The 11,495-nt window shown below is 44.8% G+C and overlaps 1 protein-coding gene across 2 annotated transcripts; it reads right to left on the reverse strand.

The window, feature by feature from the left end:
- Nucleotides 1–1,457: 1,457 nt before the first annotated feature.
- Nucleotides 1,458–11,318, reverse strand: ZNF174 (zinc finger protein 174). 2 transcript variants are annotated; one of them, XM_008574946.1, is made up of 4 exons: nucleotides 10,304–11,005; nucleotides 9,018–9,240; nucleotides 3,916–4,552; nucleotides 1,458–1,638 (listed from the first exon to the last, which is right to left on the reverse strand). In XM_008574946.1, the coding sequence occupies exons 1-3, from the start codon at nucleotides 10,703–10,705 to the stop codon at nucleotides 3,951–3,953; spliced, it is 1,227 nt and encodes a 408-aa protein (XP_008573168.1). In that variant the 5' UTR covers nucleotides 10,706–11,005; the 3' UTR covers nucleotides 1,458–1,638; nucleotides 3,916–3,950. The 2 variants fall into 2 exon arrangements, with proteins under 2 accessions (XP_008573168.1, XP_008573167.1); XM_008574945.1 differs by lacking the exon at nucleotides 1,458–1,638 and having other exon boundaries at nucleotides 3,496–4,552; nucleotides 10,304–11,318.
- Nucleotides 11,319–11,495: the final 177 nt, after the last annotated feature.

The raw sequence follows: 11,495 nt of genomic DNA on the forward strand, positions 1-11,495 counted from the left end.
ATCCCACCTCTAGGTATAGACCCAAGAGAAATGAAAATATAAAAACCTGTATAACAAGGTTCATAGCAGTATTATATATAACAGCCAAAAAGTTAAAACAACCCAAATGTCCGTAAGTGGACGAACAGATAAACAAACGTGGTCTATTCATACAATGGATTATTATTTGGCAATAAGAAGAATAAAGTTCTGATCCTTGCTACAACATGGGTGGACCTTGAAGACATTATGCTGAGTGAGAGGAGGCGGCTTGAGGGGGGACAGGAATTGGGAGTGACTGCTAATGGTTAGGGGGTTTCTTTTTAGGCTGTTGAAAATGTTCTAAAAGTACATTGTGGTGAAAACTGAACAACTCTGTGAATATACAATAATCATTGAACTGTACACTTTAAATGGACGAATTTTCTGGTATGTGAAATATATCTCAATAAAGCTATAAAAGTAGAATTTTTTATTTTAGAAACATTTGGGGGAAATTTCAACATTGTCTACTGGATGGTATTATTGCTAACTTTGTTGGAAGTGATAATAGTCTTATGGGATGCGTTTTACAAGTTCTCATCTGCTGTAGATGAAAAATGCTCTTTAGAGGAACTGGCAATGTTCAGACACCCCACCTATTCACTGGTCCTTCTTTTCTCCTCCTGTCTCCCTGGGGCAACCTGGGGACCAAATATACTGAGCAGGAGCCATCCCCATCCTGACCTGGGTAAGCATAGGGCAAGGCCCAGCAAAGATGGGAGAACCTTACAGGCTGCTCCCCAGGCAAGGGCTGCATACGAGAGGAGAAAGATTATTTTCTAATACTGATAGAAGAAAGATTATTTTCTAATATGCTGCAAACAGTAGCTGATTGCAAGTCATCAGGTCAGTGACTCACACTGAAGCCTCTGGTGGACCAAGCACAGGCAAGAGGGATGGGGGAACTCTACAACTGAACACAGCACCCAGGGGCCTTCCTTCAGGCCAATGGACCCTTCCTGGCACTCCTTGCCTGGAGTTGAGCTTATGTCAAAGGAAAACCAGGCTGGGGCAGGCGAGAAAGCCTCACAGACGTGAACTCTTTTGGAAATAAGTGACGTTCAGAGTGGTGATTTTGTCACATTTATTCAAGGTCCACAGTTGAACAGGAAACCCAAAGACGCTAAGATTAAACAATTATTGACTTTGTAATCAGAAGAGAGGAAACACACACACACAGACACACACATATGGATTCCCTGAAACACACCAAGCAAGCAAAAACTTATTTAAGGAAGAGTCACTGTGCCAATCCTTACAAATAAGAAGTGTGGAAATCTATGTTCCTTCTCTTTTAGGAGAGATCCTCTTTGACTGAGCAAGTTGACTGAAGATAGACGTGTAGTAGGCTGAATCACGGCCCCCAAATATGTCCACATCCTAATCCCTGGAAACTGTAAATGTTACCTTATATGGCAAAAGGGACTTTGCAGATGTTATTAAGCTCAGGATCTTGAGATGGGGAGATTATCCTGGATTAGTCATAATGGTCCTTATAAGAAGGAGGCAAGGGAGTCAGTCACAGGAGAAGGTGATGTAATGGCAGAGACTGGAGTGATGCACTTTGAAGATGGAGGAGGGGGCCACAGGCCAAAGAATGCTGGTGGCTACCAGAAGCTGAAAAAGTCAAGAAACAGGTTCACCTTCCAGAGCCTCCAAAAGGAAGCAGCCCTATCAACAGCTTGATTTTGCTGAGTGAAACTGATTTGGGACTTCTGAACTGTAGAACAATAAGAGAAATTTGTGTTGTTTTAAGCCACTAAGTTTGTAGTCATTTGTTACAGCACTAATAGGAAATTAATAAAGATGTGACTATGACTTGGAAGTTATTAAAAGACAACAATGAAATTGGCCTAGAAAAAGGGGCAGGGTGAGGGGGACAAAAGAAGAAATAAAGAGGTCCTGACCAGTGAGAGGCAACAGACTGGGGTGAGGTAAGGGGCAGGCTGAATATTGAGGGTAAATTCTTCCATGATTTAACATAGTAGTTGGGAAGAAGACCTCAGATTAGGGCCTAAAGGGCCACCAAAGCTATGAGGAAGACCACTGGGCTTTCAATAAGCTTCTGTCCAAAAGACAAAGGCCGTGTCTGTGCAATTGGCAGACTATCACTAGGATTCCTGAATTCAGGCAGCAACGGGCCTTGAGGGGAATGCTGGGTCCTCAACTACTCACTTACTGAACACCTACTTCTCTTGGCTGGGCACGGGCTAAGTCTAATGGCTGAAATGATGAAAATAAGGTTCCTGTCCTGAAGGCGCTTCTGTGTGTATGGTACAGTTTCCAGCCTTGGCACCACTGACACGTTGGGCCAGATCACTGTGGTGGAGGCTGTCCGGTGCACTGTAGGCCATTTAGCAGGATCCTGGTCTCCACCTATCAGAGGCCAGAAGCAAGTCCCTCTCCTATGAGTCACAACAACCAAAAATGTCTTCACACTTTGCCAAATGTCCCCTTGGGGGCAAGACTGATCCCAGGTGGAGCCCCCCTGGGGTGTGGAGTCTAGCGGGGATGCTGACCCAGGATTCAGCAGCAGTCCACCTGGGGTTTGTCTGGGAAGGCTGTGCACAGCAGGCAACTCTGGCGAGATGGAGGAGGCAGGAGGGGGTGGGTAGTGGCAGGACTCAAAGGCAAAGGGAAGAGCATGTGCAAAGTCCCCAAGTGAGGACTTATGGGTATGCACCTGTCCCTCTGCAGTTAGGAGGAACAAGATTCTTGGGGGCAGAAGAACACAGGCTAAAGCCCAGAGGTGACCAGCTGTGACTTGATGACACCAATGTTTAGGAAGAATGCTACCTGCTCCTATTTTCCGTATGAGGTGGTGCAAGAATGTGCCAAAATTATTCTCTAAACTGAGAAATGAGCTGGCTTGCCCAGGGCAACTGAGCATCATATACTGATTGGGTTGTAATTTCCACTTTGAGAAAACAAGGGGGTGAGATTAGATGATCTCCCAGGCCTAGTTCCAAGACTCTAACATTTTATATATAAATGTTTTCTCATTTTTAAAAAACACTATTGAGGTACAATTTACAAATCATAAAATGAATCCATTTCAATGATTTGTCGACCATTACTGTAATCCAGTTTTAGAACATTTCATTACCCCACTCATTTTGGGATTCCTCAAGCTCATGATCAAAGTGACAAAGGAGAGTAGGGAGAATTCCCTCTTATATCTCCTTAGCAGTCTCTATCTACTACTGCTTCTCAGTGTAGCTTTTCCCTATCTCTTGGGCTGGTGTTGCAGCAGCTGTGTGGGTTTCTTCTTTGTAAACCAAAGGTGCCTTGATATAAAAAGATCCCTCAAATGCATTTTTTATTTTTGGGTAAAAGCACTATCTAATTACTTAGGAACCATCTCCTCACACAAACACGTACATAGTCTCACTTAATTTGTTCTTTGTTATGAACAGCTAGGAATTGCAAAGAGAATATTAAGGGATTTATTTTCCAATGAACTTTGCCTTGAAATGCTGGTGGATTACTCATCTTTATTAAGGAAGTGTGCATATGATAGAAATTGCCTAGTATGATGGCAAATGCACAACTATATACATAGAATTTACCCTTTACATATTTTAGAGGATAAATAAAGCAACAGGGGGATAATTTAACAATAGGGGGCCACCTGCAGGATGGTCCTGATTCTCCCTCAGTGGTTACTCCCAGCTCTCTGCAGAGACTGTAGTTCTCTTTGATCCAACACTCAGATGACCTGCCATCTCTTTGCTCTGTTAGCATGCACTGTTGGGGACCAGGCCAGCCTCTTCTGGAGCTCCTTGCCAGCCAAATGTGACCAACCTTTCTCAAGGGCCTCCTGCTTTCTTTGTAAGTCACAGAGAAAGTCTTTGTGATTTACATGCAAGTAAGGGGGAGGAGAGATGCAAATACCTTCCTCGTGAAGTCTAAAGCATGGAGCACTCCTTTCAGTCCCCGTGGTGGAGTCTGTGATGCTGGTGAAGATTTGAGCTCTGGCGAAAGCTTTTCCCACACTGGCTGCACTGGTATGGCTTCTCTCCAGTGTGGATCCTCTGATGCAGCTTCAGGGTTGACTGCCGTCCAAAGCAGTTTCCACACTCTCCGCATGTGTAGGGTCTCTCTCCTGTGTGGACTCTCTTGTGTCTTTTCAGCTCTGAATTCCATGTGAAGCTTTTCCCACAGTCATCGCACTTGTAAGGTTTCTTTGCTGAACGGGTTGGCTGGCGACTGAGACGTTGCAAACGACTGCTCAGGCTTCTTTTACCTCCTTTGCTTTTCTTCAGCTCTCTCAGTGGATGGCTTTTTAGGGGGCTGCTGATGTATTCCAGTTCCCTGCAATGTCTCTGGTAGTGAGCAAATGGCTTTTGAGCCTTTGGGGGGCTGACCTGCCTCCGTGACAACCGGGGTTCACTTATATTTGCCCCTCTCGGTTCAGAGCTCTCCAGACTGTTCCCTTTGGACCTACCAGCTAATGCTGCACATGGCTTTGCTCCTTTAGCCCCTTCCTGTTGTGGATTTTCCTTGTTGTCACTTCTTATTCTGGGGGCCTCTGTAATTAGAAAAAAATATGCTTTATTTTCTGGACTTGTAAGAAAGAGTGTCAGAAAGAGAGTTATGAAATACTCTGCAAGGTATTTGGCAGAATATTTCTCTGGCCCTCCACTGGCAACTTGCATCAGACTTGTCTGGGTTACTTGCTAAACAAGCAGGCTCCCTGCCCTTCCCCCAAAGCTGCTGAGTCAGAATCTCTGGGAGTTGGATGTAAAAATCTTCATAATTCACAGGCTCCTGGGGGTGATTCTGATTTATATTTAAGTTAGGAACCAAGTTCTCCAACCCCCTCCTTCCTTCCTATGTTTAGGGAAAGGTTAAGGAAAGGAGGAACAGGGAAAAGCAAACCCATCAGAACTGAGTATCAACTAATGAATAAAAGAAGGAAGAGAGTTGAAATTTCAACACTGCAAATTTCACTTTTATAGTCCAGTGCCCAGGCTTTTTCAACAAATACCCTTTACTTACATGGACACTGATTGATAACCACCTTGTCTTCAGAGGCTGGTAAATCCACTGACTGTAGTGTTTTCTTCCATTACAAAGTTGACAGCATATGTGTTTAGGAACCGAAATATGGGCTAGACATGTATACTAATTACAGAAACTCCTCAACTTCTGACCACCAAGATTAAGGATCAGGATGAAAATCAGCTGGAATGGCCTGTGGGAAGCCAGAGGATCTGGAGCAGCACTATCCAATAGAACTTCTGTGATGTGGAAAATTTGTGTGTGTGCTGTTCGGTATAGGGGCCACTAGCTACAGGTGACTACATGGCTACTGAGTACTTGAAATATGGCTAGTATGACTGATGAACTAAATTTTAAATTTAACTTTAATTAATTTAAATTTAAATAAGCAGCCCATACAGTTATGGTGAATTGACTTTCAAAAAGGTTATCAAGACAATTCAATTGGGAAGGAATAATCTTTTCAATAAATGATGCTGGTACAACTAGATTTCCACATGCAAAAGAATGAAGTTGGACCCTGCTATGGTCTGAATGTTTGTGTCCCCTTTAAATTCATATGTTGAAACTTAATCCCCAGTGCAGTGGTGTTGTGAGGTGGGGTATCTGGGAAGTAATTAGTTTATGAGGGTAGAGCCCTCAGAAATGGGATTAGTGCCCTTATAAAACAGGACAGAGGGAACTTGTTTGCCCCTTTTGTCCTTCCACCACATGAAGACACCATGTGAGGACACATAGCATGTGCCATCCATGAGGAACAGACCCTCACCAGACACTGAATCTGCTGACACCTTGACCTTGGACTTCCCAGACTTCAAACTGTGAGCAATTCATTTCTGTTGTTTATAAATTACCCAGTCTAAGATATTTTGTTATAGCAGCCTGAACGGACTATGACAGGCCCCTACCTCATACCATATGCAAAAATTAACACAAAATGTACCAAAGACCTAAATGTAAAAGCTAACCCTATCTCTCTCTGAAGAAAAAAACAGCTGTAAATCTTTGTGACCCTGGGTTAGGCAATGATATTTTAGATATGACACCAAAGGTACAAGCAAATGAAGAAAAATAGAGAAATTAGACTGCATCAAAATGAAAAATATTTGCGCCTCAAAGGACACTATCAGAAGAGTGAAAAGACAACCCACAGAATGGGAGAAAACATCTGCAAATTATATATAAGGGCTGAGTATCCAGAATACATAAAGAACTCTTTTAACTCAATAATTAAAAGACAACCCAATTTTAAAATAGGCAAAGGATCGGAATAGACATTTCTCCAAAAAAGATATACAATTGGCCAATAAACACATGGAAGTATGCTCAACATCATTAGTTATTAGGGAAATGCAATTCAAAACCTCAAGGAGATACCACTTCACATCTAACAGGATGGCCGTGATGGAAAAGACTGACAATAACAGATGCCAACAAGGATGTGGAGAAACTGGAATCCTCATGGTCTGTTGGTAGCCACTTTTGAGAATGGTATGTTAGTTCCTCAAAAATGTTAAACATAGAAGGGCCGGCCTGTGGCTCACTTGGGAGAGTGTGGTGCTGATAACACCAAGGCCACGGGTTCGGATCCCTATATAGGGATGACAGGTTAGCTCACTGGGGTGAGTGTGGTTCTGACAACACCAAGTCAAGGGCTGAGATCCCTTTACCGGTCTTTGAAAGAAAAAAAAAAAAGTTAAACATAAAGTTACCATATGACCCAGCAATTCCACTTCTAGGTATGTAGCCCAGAGAAATGAAAACATGTCTACACAAAAACTGGTAGACATGTGTTCATAGCAGCACTATTCATAATAGCCAAAAAGTAGAAACGATCCAAAAATCCATCAACTGATGAACAGATAACATGTAGTATCTCCATACAATACATATTATTCAGCCATAAAAATGGAATGAGGGCTGGCCGATTAACTCACTTAGTTAAGAGCGCTGTGCTGATAACATCCCTGTACTGGCCAGATGCCAAAAACAAAACAAAACAAAAAAGGAATGAAACACTGATACATACTACAACAGGGATGAACCTTGAAAACATTATCTCAATAAAAAAAGCCAGACACAAAAGACCACTTATCATACAACTATGATTCGTTACATGAAATGTCCAGAATAGGCAAATCCAGAGACAGAATGGAGATTAGCAGTTGCCAGGGCCTAGAGGGAGGCAGAAATGAGGAGTGACTGCTAATGGGTATGGAGTTTCTTTTTTTTTTGTGGGGGGGTGGTATGAAGTTTCTTTTTAGGTGATGAAAATGTTCTGCAATTAGTGGTGATGGCTGCACAACTTTGTGAATATACTAAAAGCCACTAAACTGTATACTTAAAGGGTGAATCTTATGGTATATGAATTATATTTTAATAAGTAAAATTTAAATAGACACACGTGGCTGGTGTCTACTGTACTGGGCAGTGTGGCTCTGAAGGAAGGCACTAGTGGGCCTTAGGCATGAGGAGTCGAGGAATCTACCCTCTTGGGGATCAAATGAAAGGAGATAAAGACATCACGCTCATACCCAGCTGCCCTGGCTGAGTTAGGAGCAGGGAGTATATGTGGTCCATTTTCTTCAGAACCATGAAGGCCATAGGCTATGGGTCAGGACCTCAACCAGAGTCACAAACTTTTGTTCTTTACGTCCCAGTTCTTCTCCATTTCCTGAGTTCTGAGAATAATCAAACCAAAGTTGCAATGGACTGAATGTTTAGATTCCCCTAAAATCCATAGGTTAAAATCCTAACTCCCAAGGTGATAGTATTAAGAGGTGGGGCCTTTGGAAGATGGCTAGGTCATGATGGTTCTGCCTCTGTGGGAATGGGATTAGTGCCCTTAGAAAAGAGGCCTAAGGGAGCTTGTTTGCCCCTTCGGCCACGTGAGGACACAGAGAGAACTCAGCAGTCTACATCCCAGAAGAAGGTCATCAGCAGAACCCAACCATGCTGGCAGCTTTATCTCAGACTTCCCAGCCTCCAGAACTGTGAGAAATAAATTTCTACTTTTCTTTTCTTTTCTTTTTTGGCAGCTGTGTCTTGCCAGTTAGCTCAGTTAGTTAGAGCACAGACTTCTAACACCAAGGTCCAGTGTTCAGTTCCCTGTGTTGGGCAACTGACCAAAAAAAAAAAAGTTTTTTGGCAGCTGGCCAGTACAAGGATCAAACCATGGACCCTAGTGTTATCAGCACCACATTCTAACCAACTGAGCTAACTGGCCAGCCTAACTTCTGTTGTTTATTGGCTACCCAGTTTCTAGTAGTTTGTTATAGCAGCCTGAATGGACTAAGACACAAAGTGTTTCACTGAATGTGGCAGATGTTAAGGAAAAAAAGGCTCTAGTCTTCTTATAACCCTCCTCTCTAACCTGCTGACAGTACCCTGTATTCACATCACCAAGACTGGCCCAAGTGTCATTCAGTCTTAGAGACCACAGGCCTGTGTAGAACAGGGCCGGCAATTACACTGGATTGCACCAGAGACAGACAGGGTAATAGACACAGGGTTTAAAGCACAAACAATGTCACAGAGGACGAGGAAGAGAAATCATATGGAGTAGAACTTTTTCTCCACCAGGCAGAACATTCTTTAGATCTTTTCTAAATATGGGACCATTTTAAGTAAAGAAACTTAGCCACAGCTTGCATGCAAGTTCATCAGTGGTCATATGTGGATCTGTTTTCACTATAAGAAGCACTGAAAGAGACAGAAAAGTAGGTACTAGATTAATCCTGTCATGCACTGGATTGTCAAACACCCATTAATAGAAAATGATAAAAACATACAGTACTTCATATTTATAGTATCACTACCATTCTAAGTAGTAACATTTTTTAGGGAATAAACACCTATAATTACATACAACATTAAAAAAACATACATATACACACACCCCTGGTCTGAGCCTTTGCAGAACTTTGCCTTTAAGATACTTTGATGCAGATAAAGGGTGGGGGAGTGGGAGAGAAGAGGCACAGAGCGTTTACCTGTCCCAGCCAACTTGGGGACTGGTTCCTGGAGGAGTGGGGATTTCTCCCAATCATGGGGGCTCAGTCGGTCATGAGATCCTGTCTGGGAAGGCTCCTCCAGAGAGCTCTCCCTGAGATCTGTCCTAGGAGTTTGCAGTTGAAAGTCTGGAAGTTCCTGTTCTCCAAGCTGAGATCCAGTTTTCTCCAAGAGCACCTTCTGCCCCTGCATACAAACGGCCACCTAGGAACAAGCCCCATCCATTAATGCTCCATTCATTACGACTGACGGAGGGCAGCTTCACCTTTCACTGCTCTATAACGACCCCTTTACCTTGGGAATTCCTGATAAGGGCCTAGATATCAAATTTGACAGAGACCATTGAAACCCTCAAAGGAAGCAAAGAGAAGAACATGCAGAATGACAGGAATCAGCCAATACCTCCAAAGTGGCTGACCCTAAAGCTTGGGCCATTCTTGAGGCCTGGAGTCGAAGTCATCAGAGGACTGCTGGCACAAATATCAGGCAGGGTCAGTTATGACACTGGGCCATCAGACTCCCACCCTATACCCTATCCCCTTTCCTACTTCTACTGGAAACAGGCCCTGTAGAAACAGGAAGCAGTATGGTGAGTGGCCATTAAAAACCATTCTTATCTAATAAGTTGTTCTGCCAAAGGATCTCCTGGTAGAGATCCCAGTAGTAGCAGTAGTAGTAGCAAGGGTCTACAAGGACTGCCTCACCCCTGTTCTGTGACAGGTTCCATTTTCCAAAGCACATGCTTGTTTGCTTCCTGCCTAGGCCCCGACTAGGGTCTCACTTGGGGCATGGGGGTGGGATGGAATAGCAGCACTGGCCAATTAAGCTGTAACTTCCTGATCCAAAGATAACATGGCAGACACTTCACTGGAACAAAGTCCAGTGAAGTTCCTCCAAAGTCAGATTCCTACACAACAGGATAACCCCTGCCTGCTAAGAATTCTGATTATAGGAAAACTTCAAGAGAAAGGGATGGGGGAAGATCTGACAGCAGAGATTCAAGAACCTTAAAACTACTTCTGGGGACATGAGGCCCATAAAAGAATGGTAAGAACCTTGGTCCTCTGCTTCCTCTTTGGAGGCCAGTAGCTGGGTTTGCTGAAAGCCTGTTACAACTACAGAGAGCTCCCAGATAGAGGCCGGAAACAACTTTTGAAGCCATCCAGTCCATTTCTGGACTCTGTCTAACTAGGGAGGGATCCTAGAGATCAAACACTTCCCAGATGAAAAAGAAATCCTGGGGACCATGAGAGAGGACCCTCCTTACCCACTGTTTTGGTTTCTTGGATGCTCTGTGAAAATCTTCCACCAGGGTCACAATTTCCTTGCTGCTCATTGGACATCGATGCCTGACCCGAGCCTGGATCTCCGTGGGCAGGATGGTCAGGAACTGCTCCATCACCAGAAGTTCCAAAATCTGCTCCTTGGTGTGCAGCTCAGGCTGTAGCCACTGACGGCAGAGCTGTCGGAGCTGGGAGAGCGCCTCTTGGGGTCCAGACACCTCTTGATAACAAAACTGTCTAAAGCTCTGGCGAGAGAGCTCAGGATCGGGGCAGTTCTTTTGCAGAGTGGGCCCTCTTTTCTCTTCTAGCTTTGTTATTATGTGTCTTTCTTGCTTGGAGGAAGCCTGAGTGTGGGAGCTCAAAGTTATCTCCATTTTAGCTGCCATTTTGGGGCTCAGGAGACAACTTCTCTCTCCTTGTATACAGGTCAAGCCTTCAGGATCATGACCCTGAAGAAGTCTCTCTGAATGCTAGAAAGATGCTAGTTGGAAACGAAGATCCTCTGAGGATGTCTGGGAGGATAGGATGTAGAGACAGGGCCTTCTCATTTGCTAGCCTCTACCCCAAACTCTGAAGACAACACAGTCCCTAGGAGTGGGAAGAGTTTGTCCTTCCGGCAGTTTTTTGAACTGTCTTGCAGAGGAAAAAAGTCATAACGTCCTAAAAAGACAATGGGGAAAATACTTCTTTTATTTCAGTCCTAAGCACACAAGGTCTCAGACGAAACAAGCAATGCGATCTAATGGGCCGGCAGAAAGCAATTCCTAGGAAAAGTTTAAGCTGTCTTACAGGTAGCTTGCCCCAACTCTCCCGCATCCTGGCTGAAACCGACCTCGAGCATGTCGCCGGGCGTTAACGCGTAGAGCCCAGGAAGGCCACAGCGCTGGCCGGGAGCTGTGACCAGCGGCGAGCCTGCTCCCCGCGACCGAGGCTGAGGCGGGCGCTGTGGCCGCTCGCTCCGAGGCGCCGCAGGCCCAGCGGCTCCGGCCTCCAGGGCGGCCCCGTTTCGGCTCCTCTGCCCGACGGGCCGCGGGCCTGACGAAGCTGCGGCAATCCGGCGCGCAGCTCGACTACATGGCAGAGTGCGAGCCGGGGCGGGCGCCTGCGACACTGCTGTCCCGAGCAGCCCGGCTCCCGCGCCCGCCTGCAGCCGACTCACCTCTCTGGGGACCGGGG

Source organism: Galeopterus variegatus, unplaced genomic scaffold (genome assembly GCF_000696425.1).
Source record: "Galeopterus variegatus unplaced genomic scaffold, G_variegatus-3.0.2 Scaffold1120, whole genome shotgun sequence".
Classification (NCBI taxonomy): domain Eukaryota; kingdom Metazoa; phylum Chordata; class Mammalia; order Dermoptera; family Cynocephalidae; genus Galeopterus; species Galeopterus variegatus.